Source organism: Neurospora tetrasperma (genome assembly GCF_000213175.1).
Source record: "Neurospora tetrasperma FGSC 2508 unplaced genomic scaffold NEUTE1scaffold_1, whole genome shotgun sequence".
Taxonomy (NCBI): domain Eukaryota; kingdom Fungi; phylum Ascomycota; class Sordariomycetes; order Sordariales; family Sordariaceae; genus Neurospora; species Neurospora tetrasperma.
This window is the reverse complement of record NW_009799099.1, coordinates 4,084,926-4,097,518: the sequence shown is the minus strand read 5'-3', so window position 1 is coordinate 4,097,518 and position 12,593 is coordinate 4,084,926. Positions and strand designations below refer to the sequence as shown.

At 52.5% G+C, this 12,593-nt stretch overlaps 5 protein-coding genes across 5 annotated transcripts; 3 read left to right on the top strand and 2 right to left on the bottom strand.

Annotated features, from left to right (window-relative positions):
• Nucleotides 1-91: 91 nt before the first annotated feature.
• Nucleotides 92-2,198, top strand: NEUTE1DRAFT_127890 (uncharacterized protein; the record flags this gene model as incomplete). Its single annotated transcript, XM_009850016.1, has 2 exons — nt 92-335; nt 412-2,198. 2 exons carry the CDS (start codon nt 92-94, stop codon nt 2,196-2,198), a joined length of 2,031 nt encoding a protein of 676 aa, XP_009848318.1.
• Nucleotides 2,199-3,401: 1,203 nt separating this feature from the next.
• NEUTE1DRAFT_98345 (uncharacterized protein) lies at nt 3,402-4,256 on the bottom strand (the record flags this gene model as incomplete). The annotated part of the gene is made up of 1 exon (XM_009850015.1): nt 3,402-4,256. One exon carries the CDS (start codon nt 4,254-4,256, stop codon nt 3,402-3,404), a length of 855 nt encoding a protein of 284 aa, XP_009848317.1.
• A 1,318-nt stretch (nt 4,257-5,574) lies between these two features.
• NEUTE1DRAFT_144464 (uncharacterized protein) lies at nt 5,575-7,421 on the top strand (the record flags this gene model as incomplete). The annotated part of the gene is made up of 3 exons (XM_009850014.1): nt 5,575-6,170; nt 6,237-6,544; nt 6,630-7,421. 3 exons carry the CDS (start codon nt 6,004-6,006, stop codon nt 7,001-7,003), a joined length of 849 nt encoding a protein of 282 aa, XP_009848316.1.
• A 77-nt stretch (nt 7,422-7,498) lies between these two features.
• NEUTE1DRAFT_77050 (uncharacterized protein) lies at nt 7,499-8,497 on the bottom strand (the record flags this gene model as incomplete). Its single annotated transcript, XM_009850013.1, has 2 exons — nt 7,499-8,362; nt 8,444-8,497. The coding sequence occupies 2 exons, from the start codon at nt 8,495-8,497 to the stop codon at nt 7,577-7,579; spliced, it is 840 nt and encodes a 279-aa protein (XP_009848315.1).
• Nucleotides 8,498-9,516: 1,019 nt separating this feature from the next.
• On the top strand, nt 9,517-11,909 carry NEUTE1DRAFT_36619 (uncharacterized protein; the record flags this gene model as incomplete). The annotated part of the gene is made up of 5 exons (XM_009848863.1): nt 9,517-9,769; nt 9,860-10,204; nt 10,261-11,106; nt 11,179-11,654; nt 11,793-11,909. 5 exons carry the CDS (start codon nt 9,517-9,519, stop codon nt 11,907-11,909), a joined length of 2,037 nt encoding a protein of 678 aa, XP_009847165.1.
• Between the last annotated feature and the right edge of the window lie 684 nt (nt 11,910-12,593).

The window sequence follows — 12,593 nt, the reverse complement described above, 5'->3', positions numbered from 1 at the left end:
TTCAATAAGTGGAAGCAGCAGCACCCCTCCCCAGCACCCGCCCGACTACCTTACTTACGACTCGATCATTCAAGGATAGCATCCATCTTACATGTTCAACCTTCTTCGGCTGCGCTTTCGCAACACCATTGTTGATATCGAAGATACTTTATACGACATATCTTTGGACCCGCGCCTCATGCCGAACTCCCTCGACGTCCACCAGCGGCAGACCCGCTCCAATGTCTCGACTCCGACTTTGCGTCCTCGAGATGACACGGCTTCATCTTTCGTTCCCAAGGACCCCGGGGCAAATGTTCGGGTGGTGGTGAGAGTAAGAGCATTTTTGCCTCGCGGTAAGTTGGAAATCCATGTGTTTATTTCACCACCAGACACTGCTCACTCTTATGCTAACACGTATGCTTATCATAGAACTCGAGCGCAATGCTAAATGCATTGTTGAGATGGACCCGGCAACAGAACGAACATCCCTTCTGGTTCCCCAGGAGACAGACTTCGCTAATGCTCGAGGTGCCCGGACTCGCAGGGTACTGGAGGAGAAGTCGTTTACCTTTGACAAAAGCTTCTGGAGTCATAATACAGAAGACGAGCACTACGCGACACAGGAGCATGTCTACGACAGCTTGGGCGAGGAATTCCTCGATCACAACTTCGAAGGATACCACACCTGTATCTTTACCTACGGTCAGACTGGCTCGGGAAAGTCTTATACCATGATGGGAACGCCCGATCAACCCGGACTTATCCCCAGAACTTGCGAAGATTTGTTCCAGCGCATTGCTTCCGCCCAGGACGAGACGCCTAATATCAGCTATAATGTCAAAGTCAGCTATTTCGAAGTTTACAATGAACATGTGCGAGACCTTCTCGCTCCCGTCGTGCCCAACAAGCCGCCATACTACCTCAAAGTCCGCGAATCTCCTACCGAGGGCCCATATGTCAAAGACCTGACCGAGGTTCCCGTGCGAGGTCTCCAAGAGATCATCAGGTGGATGCGTATTGGCGATAGAAGTCGCACAGTAGCCAGCACCAAGATGAACGACACCAGTAGCCGCAGCCACGCCGTCTTTACTATTATGCTCAAGCAGATCCACCACGACCTGGAGACAGATGATACCACAGAGCGCAGCAGTCGTATCCGCCTTGTCGACTTAGCTGGCAGCGAACGAGCAAAGTCCACCGAGGCCACTGGCCAACGCCTCCGTGAGGGGAGCAATATCAACAAGTCCCTGACCACTCTAGGGCGTGTCATCGCCGCACTTGCCGATCCAAAGTCAAGCGCAAGCCGCCCTTCTTCTCCCGTAAAATCCGGAAGAGGACGAACACCAGGGGCAGCCAACTCAGTGGTCCCCTACCGTGACAGCATTCTCACCTGGCTCCTCAAAGATTCCCTTGGCGGCAACTCCAAAACCGCCATGATAGCCTGTATCTCCCCCACCGACTATGACGAGACGCTCTCGACGCTCCGCTACGCCGACCAAGCCAAGCGCATTCGCACCCGTGCCGTGGTCAACCAAGTCGATGGCGTCAGCGCCGCCGAGCGCGACGCCCAGATTGCCGCCATGGCCGCCGAGATCCGCCAGTTACAGTTGGTTGTGAGCGACAGCCAAACCCGTGAGAAGAGCGCTCTCGACGCCGAACAGCAGCTCGAGGAATACCAAGCGCGTGTCCGAGGCCTGCAGCAGTTGATGGAGGAGAAGAGCCTGGTGGCCGAGGGCAAAATCCGGTCTCTACAAACGGAAAATGAAGCGTTGCGGTTGCATCTCAAGTTGGCCTTGGAGAGTCTTCGCAACCCTATCAAGGTGTCTTCGTTCCCCACTACCTCGCTGGCCATGTCCGCGGGGGACGCGACCGTGCCGCTGATGGCCATGGGTGAGGTTAGTACCGCCCACGGCCGAAAAACGGAAAATAAGTTGGTGGACGACCCCTTCGTCGACAGCGGCAGGGGCGTCACTAGTGATGATGATCAAGGTCTCATTTATGAACATGACGATGATTATGACACTTACGAAGAAGAAGACGACGACGACGAAGATACAATTGATCTCAGCGAAAAGGCTCATGACATGAACGAGTATATGAGTGGTTTGCTCAAGGATTTGAGCATGTTTAGACGCAAGATCGGGGATGATAAGACGAGGTTTCTGGATGAGTTGGGCGTCAGGAAACCGCTGGGAGTGAGGACTAACATCATATGATGACGAAGTTGGTCTGGATTCGACATGTTTTTTAGTGAACGGATTGATGGGATAACGCAAGCAAGCCAGGAAGGAGTTTACGGACGGCGTTTTACAAAGGTTGAATGTATGATTCAACGAGTTTGGTTTTGGTGGCGTGGATCTGTGGCTTGAGGAAAATGTGAAGGCCTTCATAAGGAAGAAGGAAAGCGAGGAAAGGAAAGAAAAGGAAAGCAGGTAAAAGCCATGGCGATGAGTGGAGTTTGGCCTGGACAAGGCGCGGCGGTACGGCATTTGCTTTCAACTTCACATTCTCTTTCTCTCATCATTGTCTTCATTATACACCGAAGTTATGTACAACTTCTGACTTGGCGTGGTTTCGGTTTTTCTTTGGCGATATCTGTACTTCTTGAACTTCTATTCCCCGGGTATATCGTTTTTCTGCGGTCAATATGGAGCATAACAAGCATTATGCTCCATCAGGGACTTTTTAGGTCTCAATCCGTCAATGGAACTTGATTGACACCCGAAACAAAAGAAGAGTATTCCCAGAACGACGTGATGTGTATCCTCATTCATCTCCCTCTCTATTCACGACAATGCCGAACTGAATAGATGAGTATGCGCCAGGACGGGCTGGCGACCGAAGCCAGGAAACTGGCATTATTGTAAAACAAAAACTCAATACGCCTCCTCCCCGTCATTTTCCTTACCCATTTTCCATCATCCCTATCTCCCAGAACAAGTGAAAGTACTCCAAACTAACGCCAAACTAATGCCATCCATTCCTGCATCCTGCGGTTCGTCCATCTATGTTGTCCTGGGGAGCATCTGGAATCATGAATGAATATTTGGATCCCACTGCAGAGAACGGCAAACGCTTTTCTTGGTTCCCCCGGTGCCTCTGCAATGATGCTCGTGACCGGCCGATATCATCGCCGCCGCTATTTCCGATTTGCCCCCAGTTGTTGCAATCCCCACTACAGTTTCGCTTGCGGTGCGCACATGGCGTTGTGCTAAACAAGAGGAACAAGCGATGCCTGTGTACTGACAGGTTGCTTCAGAAGGTTCAACGAGCACGCCGAGGCATCGTGGTGGTGTGTCGAAAAACGGTACCTCGATCTTGAAGAGGAGGAGAGAAGCCTCTATTTTTTTTTTTTTTTTTTTTTTTTTTTTTGGCTCTAGTTACGCTTCTGGTAACTCTTCCTGGTGTCCTACTTCTCCTCATTCATCCGCCTCTTGATCCGCCTGGTTATTTACCCAGTCCTGAACATTCTGTTGCGACTCTTTAGCACCAACGCGGGTGCGAGGAATCAGCATCTTCCTAGGAGGGGCCCCGGGAATCTCGGTGTAATCCCCTGTCATAGATGGCTGATCATCCACCCAGTCCTGGACGTCTTGACCTTGCACAGGAGGGGCGGGACTGCATTCTTTGGTGGCGATTTTCTTCTTTGGGGATGATACTTCCCGCGAGAAGGAGCCTGAGCTTTCTGTGCTGTCCGCAGATGCTTGTGTGTCCAAAGAGCCCTCCCTAGCATTTTTGCTTTCCAGGATTGGAATCTTGATAATACGTGTCTCTCCTTCAGAGCTGCTGCTACTGCTGCTACCACTGGAGTTGGAGGAGGAGGAAGACGGCGCTCGGCGCTTTCGGTTGTTGTTGGTTGTGTGCCTGACTCTAACCGGCTCTGAGATGAATGGCTCAGCATCGCTGTCGCCATCCGCACCATTCCCGGCCAAAGGTTGCCCGTTGGGCATCACAATCTCCTTTTTTGGTTCCTCCGACTCCAGCACGCCCGAGTAGAGATTCATCTCGATGACCTGCGTGTCGACCTCCTCGTCATCATCGATCTCAATTCGAGCAGCCTTGGGGTCGGCTGCCATCAGCTCTTGCGTCTCGCGATTCGCACGGGCCATCTCCTCAAGAAAGCCGGGGAGCTTGCTGGCTAGCTCGGAGTTTCCAAGCGTGGAAAAATCAACCCGCATATCGGGCTTGCGGGCAGAGCCAGCCTGTTGGGCGGTGTGAGGGCGAAGGTCAACGACTTCGTCCATGGCGTCGTTCATCTTGGGCCGAAATGCCATGATGGTCATTTCTCAAGAGCTTGGGGACCAGACAATGTCGTATGCTGAAGTGAGGATTGGTGTGAGTGAACCGAGAAGGGGGTGAAAACGAAAGTTTCTGGAACGTATCAGCAAGAAATGTCAGTGGAGATTGTGGTGAAGTGGACGAAACTCAACGCACAGGGTTAGGGAAGCCCAAGTTGCATGACGTCGAACAATTGCTGGTCGAGACGTTCCTTTTCTTTAAAAGTGTTGAAGTCTCAGTTCTCGTAGCCGCCACGCTCGATCACAATTCGGGGGAGAGTGTTTTTCATAACAGCTCGTGGGTGTCATGGTGAGAGTGAAGGTGATCTGAACTTGGGCCTCGGCCTACGGATGACAGAAATTCAAGTGGATCCATACTACCACAAATCCTGGTATCGCCCCGGTCTGCAAGTGCCGAATTCCTAGGTATGCTTCAGCGGGGTGCTCTGTTCGTTCCCAGCACCGTTAGCGGAGAGGATTTCCACTAACAGATATGCATGAGAAAGCCCGGTGTAGCTTGTTATAATGCTATTAGGAAGCATCTCCAAACTTCATTTACACCGAGGGAGATGGTAAAGCCGCACTCATACCCGACATAACTGTCTACATCGCCCTTCTAGCGTTCTCTAAGTATGTAATGAGTTCGGTGCTATCACATCTATGAACAGGCTATTACATCACCCGCATTCATACAACATACCCTCTGTTGTTGTTATGAGGTCCGCTTTGGTATAGTGAGAGTTCCGCGTAGCCAAACACCGACTTCAAATTACCATGATACTACACCTACAGAATAGCAACAGCGTTTCAGATATACTGCCGGCATTTAGGGAGTTCAAGTACAGCAACTTTTACGCCGTCTTACCACCCAAACCAATGCTTTACATTAGGTAACTATCCCACATACGTACCCACAGATAGCTTTACTTATAGATGGGAATGCCGCAATCTTTTTCATATCGTGGGATTTGGCACAACGGCCTCGCTCCTCCGCACCCTCCACACAACTGATACAAATCTCGAAAGGATCCGCCGTTCGTCTGGGACCGTTGAAACGATGTCGAGCATGTGTGAGTGAGTCTGGCTTGAGAGCCGGTGATGTGACGTCTGCCAGGGCGGCTGTTGGTGGTTGAAACCTGGGGAACCTGATCCCCTGTCGCCTCTCTGACACCCCTCGTCAGCTGAAAGGCAGTGATAGTGTTTCACCTCGTCGGTCCGGAACGACACAGCATCCAACTGATGGAACGCGCAGAGGTACGGTAGCGATAGCCGCCGGCTCATTTGTTTTATCGTCACCTCAAACTTCTCCAATTCTGTCTCTTCATCTGTTCGTCCGATGTTCCCATTGACCACAGGGCCTTATTACATCTAAAGTCTTGAATCAACTCATCATTTGTTAACGGTGACAGCCCAATAAAGAAGCCAACCAGCGTTGGCCATCACATTCGACACTCACAAGATCACAGCAGCAAGCTGTCGCAGATTCCTACTATAGGCTCATAGCCCCTCCCCCTCACTTATTGCTTATGTACCTCTAGGGGTAAGGTAGCCACCCTCCTGAACCTACCCTCAGAAACACCACTCTCTCGGCCCTTCCCTTTTATTCTCAAGACATATATATCTATCCCTCTTCTCACTTAAAGTCGGTTGGAATCTGTGGTACCGTGGGTCATCATCACCTCTGGCATCACCCAACTATCTAGAAAGACACCCCACTCGGCATCACTCACCTCCTCTCGAAATAATGTCATCAAGACCAGGTCTCTTCACGCGCGGCCTCTCCGGCCTGTCGCAAAGTAACGATGCCAGCGTGAGCTCGCCAGCTGCAGAGCGGGATGACGCGAAGCGCAACTTCCTCAAGACGATGCGTCCTTTGCCGACGCAGCATTACTGGAACATTTGGTTCGATAGGTGTGTATTGAAAGTCTGTATGCATGTGCAATGTACAGTAGCTTCTAACATATCGCATCTGTACAGACCTGATAAGGACCAGCAGGGCAAGTCCGCCGATGGTAGCTACCACTCGAACTTGGAGAAGCTCGGGTCCACGATCGAAAGCGTCCAGGATTTCTGGCGCTACAACAATAACATGCCCATCGAGAACATCAAGATGCGCGAGTCCATCTATTTGTTCAAGGCCGGATTTAAGCCTGTCTGGGAAGACCGCCGCAACATTCTCGGCGGTAGCTGGACCTTCCGCGTCCCCAAGGCCAACGGGGCTGATTTCTGGACTCGCGTGCAGCTCCTTGCTATTGGAGAGGAGTTGCAGGATGTGCTCGAAGAGGGTAAGCTTCATATGATTCCCTAGTTTCTACCTTGATTTCGAGAGTGATCTCAGTTTTGAACAAAAAACTAATAAAAAAAGTAAAGGTGACCAAATCTGCGGCGTAGGCCTGTCGGTCCGCTTCAACGCCCACCTAATTTCCATTTGGCACCGTGACGCATCCAAGCAAAAGTCCGTTGACGCCATTCTCCAATTGGTTCTCACCAAGGCCATCCCGGACGACTTTCCCCCACTCAAGCCGGATAACTACTTTTACAAGAAGCACTCGGACCATGCGGGCTTCAACCCCTCGCCGGAGATGCAGGCTGTTCTGGACTCGCAAAAGGCGAGGGAGCAGCATGCTGCCGCTGTTGCGAAGGCTCAGGCACAGGCGGCCCAGCAGACGACGGCCCATCAAGGGAGTCAGAGCCAGCCGGAACCACCCCAGATTGTTGAGGTGCCGCCTTCGGGCGAGGCATAAGCTTGGACAATAGAATTTGACCGTCGTTGTCAAAGGCGACGACTTTATCAATAGTAAGGCTGTTGCTTTGGGGGGTTTCATGGACAAGGAAAGCGGAGACAAATGCAAGGATGCATCCGAACAGGAAGGAAGAAAGAAGAAAGAACAACAACAGAGACGACGTAAACTGAATTCTGCGGGGGAAACAGTTACTAAGCAACAAAACCGAAATGTCCAACTACAAGATTCAAATTTGTCTGATTATACGGGAGGGTAAAGTTGGTTAAGATCTGCATTGTCTTGGGCGTTGGATCAGTTAGTGTATTAGTATGGGGGCACGCTTCTTGAATACTGTTTCCAGAGATCCCTCAAGATAAAGTCAGTCACCTGTATCTTGGGTCTTATTTTTCTTACATGTCATTGCATGGAGCCTCTTTGAATGTCGAGGGTGAAAAAGTTGTAAAGTTTTGAGAAGCATTACTGACTTGGCCCTACCAGCAACGAGGTTTTTCTTTTGTCAGCAAAGCATCAATGAATTCGCCTGGTATATCCTCTCCGGCTAACATGGGCACCCATGAATCCAACCTCCACCCGTCACAGCGCCTTCTTCCTCTCCTCCACCTCCCTCCTAGCGACCCTCTGCTCCTCCCATTTCTCCCACCCAGCCTGCGGCAGATCCTCCTCAACAACCAGGTCCCTGACCCGAAACCACCTAACAACAGGGAAATCCAAGATCTGTCCCAGCAAGCCCGACTGCCGCACCACGTGCGTGACAACAAACCATGCAACCGCGCATAGCGTTCCCGCCCCGCAGCCCACCAGCACCTGCTTCTCCGTGTGATACCCCAGGTAGGTGCGGCTCCACGCCACAGCGCCCGCGAGCACCAGCGCCCCCAGGCTGGCGACGAAGCGGTGGGCGAAGGACCAGGGCTCGTGGGCATAGCGCTCGAGGTCGGTGGCGCTGTCGGTTAGGGTCTTGAACAGCGACCCGTTCCCGCTTCCATTTGTAGTAGTCTTCACGTTCGTAACCTGCTTCTTCTTTTCCCTCTGCTTCTGTTTCTGTTGTTGTTGCTGCTCCCTCGGTGTATGCCTCGCCAACAAAAACAGTCCCAACGCCACTGCCCAAAACGACACAAACTGCGCATGGCTGCTGGGCATCCCGTACCCCTTTCCTCCCGTCGAATGTATCCTGGCCGGTCGTTCCTCTTTGATCAGGCGCTTGAGCGCAAAGTTGGCGGCCTCGCAGGCGAGCTGCCCGGCGAACATGAGGATCACTTCGGCTTCGCGGGTGGACCAAATCAAGGTCGCGTAGACGACACAGAGCGCTTGCGGGACGAGGGCGAGCCAGGCGCAGAGGAGGGAGATGGGGTCGTCTGGGTTCTAGAAGTTGGACAGAGAGGTTAGCGAACCGTAATGTAGGAGGAATTGGGCGCGGTAGAGGAGAGGAAGCTTGGAACGTACGTAGTATACATGGGTCAGGGACAGTGAGGCGAGAGGTGTCACGTTGTCGGCCATGACTGCGATCTAGGAGGGTACCGTAGGTTACGCACGGAGAGTGCGTCTTGGGTGGTCAAGTAGGTGGGTTATAGGGAGATTAAAAATTGCATTTGAGTAGGTGTGTGAAACTAAAACCTTGCGGTATCTCAACTTGGATATAGGACCAAAGTATGTACAAGTGACAGCCGAAGCCGAAAAGGTGGTGACGGCTTCAATTCTGGAAGATCCATCGATGTGTTGTTGTTGCCGTTGTTGTTCGAAAGCTGGCGGAAGATGCAATACCACTACGTAGAGGAGTGGAACCTGGCCAATCGGGGGCTTTCGAAGCGGAGCCAGCCCGTTGGAGATGGCGTTGTTCTGGGCTATTGCGGCAGCAAATGGCAGTTAAGACGCGACCCTGTCGACCTACCATTTTAGGCCTGTGCGCTATCAGGTAGCGCTGTCCGTTGATTTGTCAAGACAACACCTCCACGGCATCGGCAGGCGAGTCATATTCGGGGACGGGGACCCGATAGCGGCGAATCTCCGTCACTCGACAGTCAACGACCATCAACCTCAAAATTGCTCTCGCATTCGCGGGGCACCGACAGTGGAAAATAAGATATCAACACTACGGATTCGCCTCCCTTGGCTCCAAAACTCAACTGTACCTACGGAACATCCACGTGGACACTGGTGTACGGTTATCGAACATGAAGGGCTTTCCCATCTGCTTCTGACAAATCTACATTTTCCCTTCTCGTCTCTTTTAGCTCTTTCTCTTGGCATTCCATCTCACCAAAATCCGGACTTGGACTCTCTCACTCCAACTACCTAAAGAGACCTTGAACTCCTACAACCTCATCCATAACTCACAAATTATCATTAAGAGCAAACTTTCCTGCATGGCTTTTCCGCTCCGTTCCGCATACCGAACCTCTCTTTTCTCTCAGATCTGCTACAAGTCGTCCAGGTAGCAGCACGGGTGGGCCACATCAACCAACCAAAACACCAAAAGATATATCCCCAAGTCTTGGCACCACATCGCGTATCGATCGATGGCCTCTTTCAACTACGATGACTCCGACTGCCCCCGCGATACTGAGCTCAGCTCCCTTATAGCGATTTACCCTGAGATCCAGCATCCTCGATCAGACGACCCTTACGCCATCGCCATCGATATCCCCGTTAACCCCTCCAAGCCAGTTCTCGTCTACTTTCCCGCTGCTGCGGATTCAAACCCGGACCCGAGGGCTCAAGGAACCCTTCAGCAGAACGGAGCCAGCCACATCAATGGATCTGCGAGCGGAGGTCCTTCGAATGGTACGGATCGTGTGGGGGGAGCAGGCTCGGCTGAAGGCGCCGGCGCTGGAGCTGGGGCTCATGATCGTCACGAGGTAGCACACTTGCCTCCTGTTCATCTGGAAATCATCTTCGGGCCCGACTACCCTGCCGAGAAACCGCCGGTCATTACTATCTCTGCGGATCCCCCATGGCTTTCGAAGGATACCATCAAGCGACTCGAGGATGATGGACCGCGGCTGTGGGAAGAAATGGGTCGTGATATGGTTGGGTTCACGTACATTGACCATATCCAGCAGGCAGCCGAGAACGTCTTTGAGCTTGTGGACGAAAAGGGAACCCTGGAGATTGACCCACAGCATAGGATTGCTATTATGGATTATGATATCCGGGCGCGTCGGGCGGCGTTTGAGAAGGAAACGTTCAACTGCATGGTGTGCTTAGGTATGTGCAAATCTGCCACCTTTGGTCAACAAAAGGTTTACTAACACGCAATACAGATCCCAAGAAAGGCTCTGTCTGTCACAAGATGATCGATTGTGGGCATGTTTTCTGCGTGGAGTGTCTGCAAGACTACTACAACAACGCCATCAAAGAAGGCGATCTCGCCTCTGTCCGCTGTCTAGCCCCCAACTGCACCAAGGAGCGCGAACAAGCAGCCGCCTCGTCTTCAGGGAACAGGAAGCGGAAGAAGCCCAAGACGTACATCAGCCCGAGCGAACTTCTACAAATCCCGCTTGACCCCGAGACCGTGAAGCGCTACGTTACTCTCAAGTACAAAACCGAGCTCGAGTCCGACAAAAACACAATCTACTGCCCGCGCCAATGGTGTAACGGAGCCGCTCGGTCCAAGAAGCACAAGAAGCCGCAAGGGCTAGAGCTGAACGATCACGATGAGGACGAGGAAGAAGAGGAGGAAACCAGCGGTGTTTCTAAGCCCTACAACGCGACCGACCTCCTGGCCATCTGCGAAGACTGCAACTTTGCCTTCTGTTCCCGCTGCCATCAGTCCTGGCATGGCGAGTTTGTCCGGTGCCAGGCACCCCGAAAGAACGAAGAGCTCACAGCCGAGGAAATCGCTTCACTCGAATACATGAAGTTGCACACCACCCCCTGCCCGACATGTGCGGCACCTGCCCAGAAGACGCACGGCTGCAACCACATGATCTGCTACCGGTGCCAGACGCACTTCTGCTACCTCTGCTCGGCATGGCTAGATCCAGGTAATCCCTATCAACACTTCAACGAGATGCCCGGCGGCAGGATTACCGGGTGTTACCAGCGCTTGTGGGAGTTGGAACAAGGTGATGGCGATGATGTCGGCTTAGGATTCGAAGGCGGTGCCGGTGCTGCTCCCCCAGGTGCTGGCCGTGCTGGTCCCGCAGCAGCAGCAGCAGCAGCAGCCGACGCACCCGAAGCGCCTCCAGGGTTTGAGGGCCTACCGGAGCAACGGCTTGTGGAGCTGCTGATGGCGGACATGGAGGAGAGCGACGATGAGGAGGACGATTTTGGGGGCCCGCCTCCCTTTGGTGATAGAGAGCTTGATAGGCAACTTGCCCAACGTATCGAAGCGGAAGCGCAGAACGATGCAGGAAGAGGTGTCGGTGGAGTCGCGATTGCGCGCGAAGGACCGCTCGTCCTAAGGATAGACGGAGGCAGAGGAGGTGGAGGTCGCAATCAGCCGGCAGCAGGTCGTGGCCGTGGAGGTGGTGCTGCTGCTGCCGCCCCCAATGGTCCTGCCGCAGGTGGTGGACGTGGAGGACGAGGTCGGGGAGACAATGCCCGAGGAGGACAAGGGGCAGGGGGAGCAAATATTCGGGGACAACATCAGAATCGAGGAGGTGCCCCGAACAACCGGCACAATAACCGTAACAACCACCCGAACCACAACGGCGTCGGTGCCGGTGCGGCCAGAGGAGGACGAAATGGTGGTGGTGGTGTAGGAGGTGCGGTCAGGGGTAATGTGGGAGGTAGGGCGAGGCCCAATCCTAACGGTCCAAGAATGGACTTTGATAATCCCGATAATGTACAGGTCAACGTGCCTGACGGCATACGACTCGATCCGCAGCAGGAGGCGTGGATTAGGCAGTTTGTGCACCTGGCGCTGGAAGATCAGGAGGACCTGCTTTTCGATGATGATGACTGGTAGGTAGTCAGTCACCGTCATTCGGCGGCCGAAAGGAAACATTTGTACGAGGTTCATGATTAGCATCAACTACAGTTTGTACAGCGGAGTCAGTTAGTGGTGTTTCGTTGGCTTTCACCAGCGGCATATGGGTACAACGGTAAATGATAGAAGATGGATCAGCTTACCCATTCTTTGTATATACCCTGACCCCAACAGGAATTCATGAGAAATTAAATTGCAAAGCGCACATATGTAGTAGCATTACCAAATTCATCATCACCATCAGATGTATGCGCTTTTTTACTTGGACTTCGTTTCAATACCTGTGTGATCGAAACTCATCAGCCGTATGTATACAACCCTTTCGAGAAGAGAGACGCCTCCCTCTTCAATATCCCCAAATCTATTTACGTACACCTACCATTCCAACGCTTTCTCATCTTTCCGTTGTTGCTCCACAGAACCTCACTCTCTGTATATTTCCCGAACCGAAGCTGGAAAAAGTCGGGTCGTGTTACATGACTATCTACATTTCATGACCTTGTGTCTTCGCACACCCTTCTTTTTTTTCTTTTCTTTTTTTTTCTTTTGGGAGGGGGGGGGGGGGGGGGGGGTTTCACCAATTTCATCTCTCAGTACCGTCCTTGTGGGTGTGAGGAATCTACACTTCTACGTTTAATGTACCCATAGCGACTGTTGGTCTTA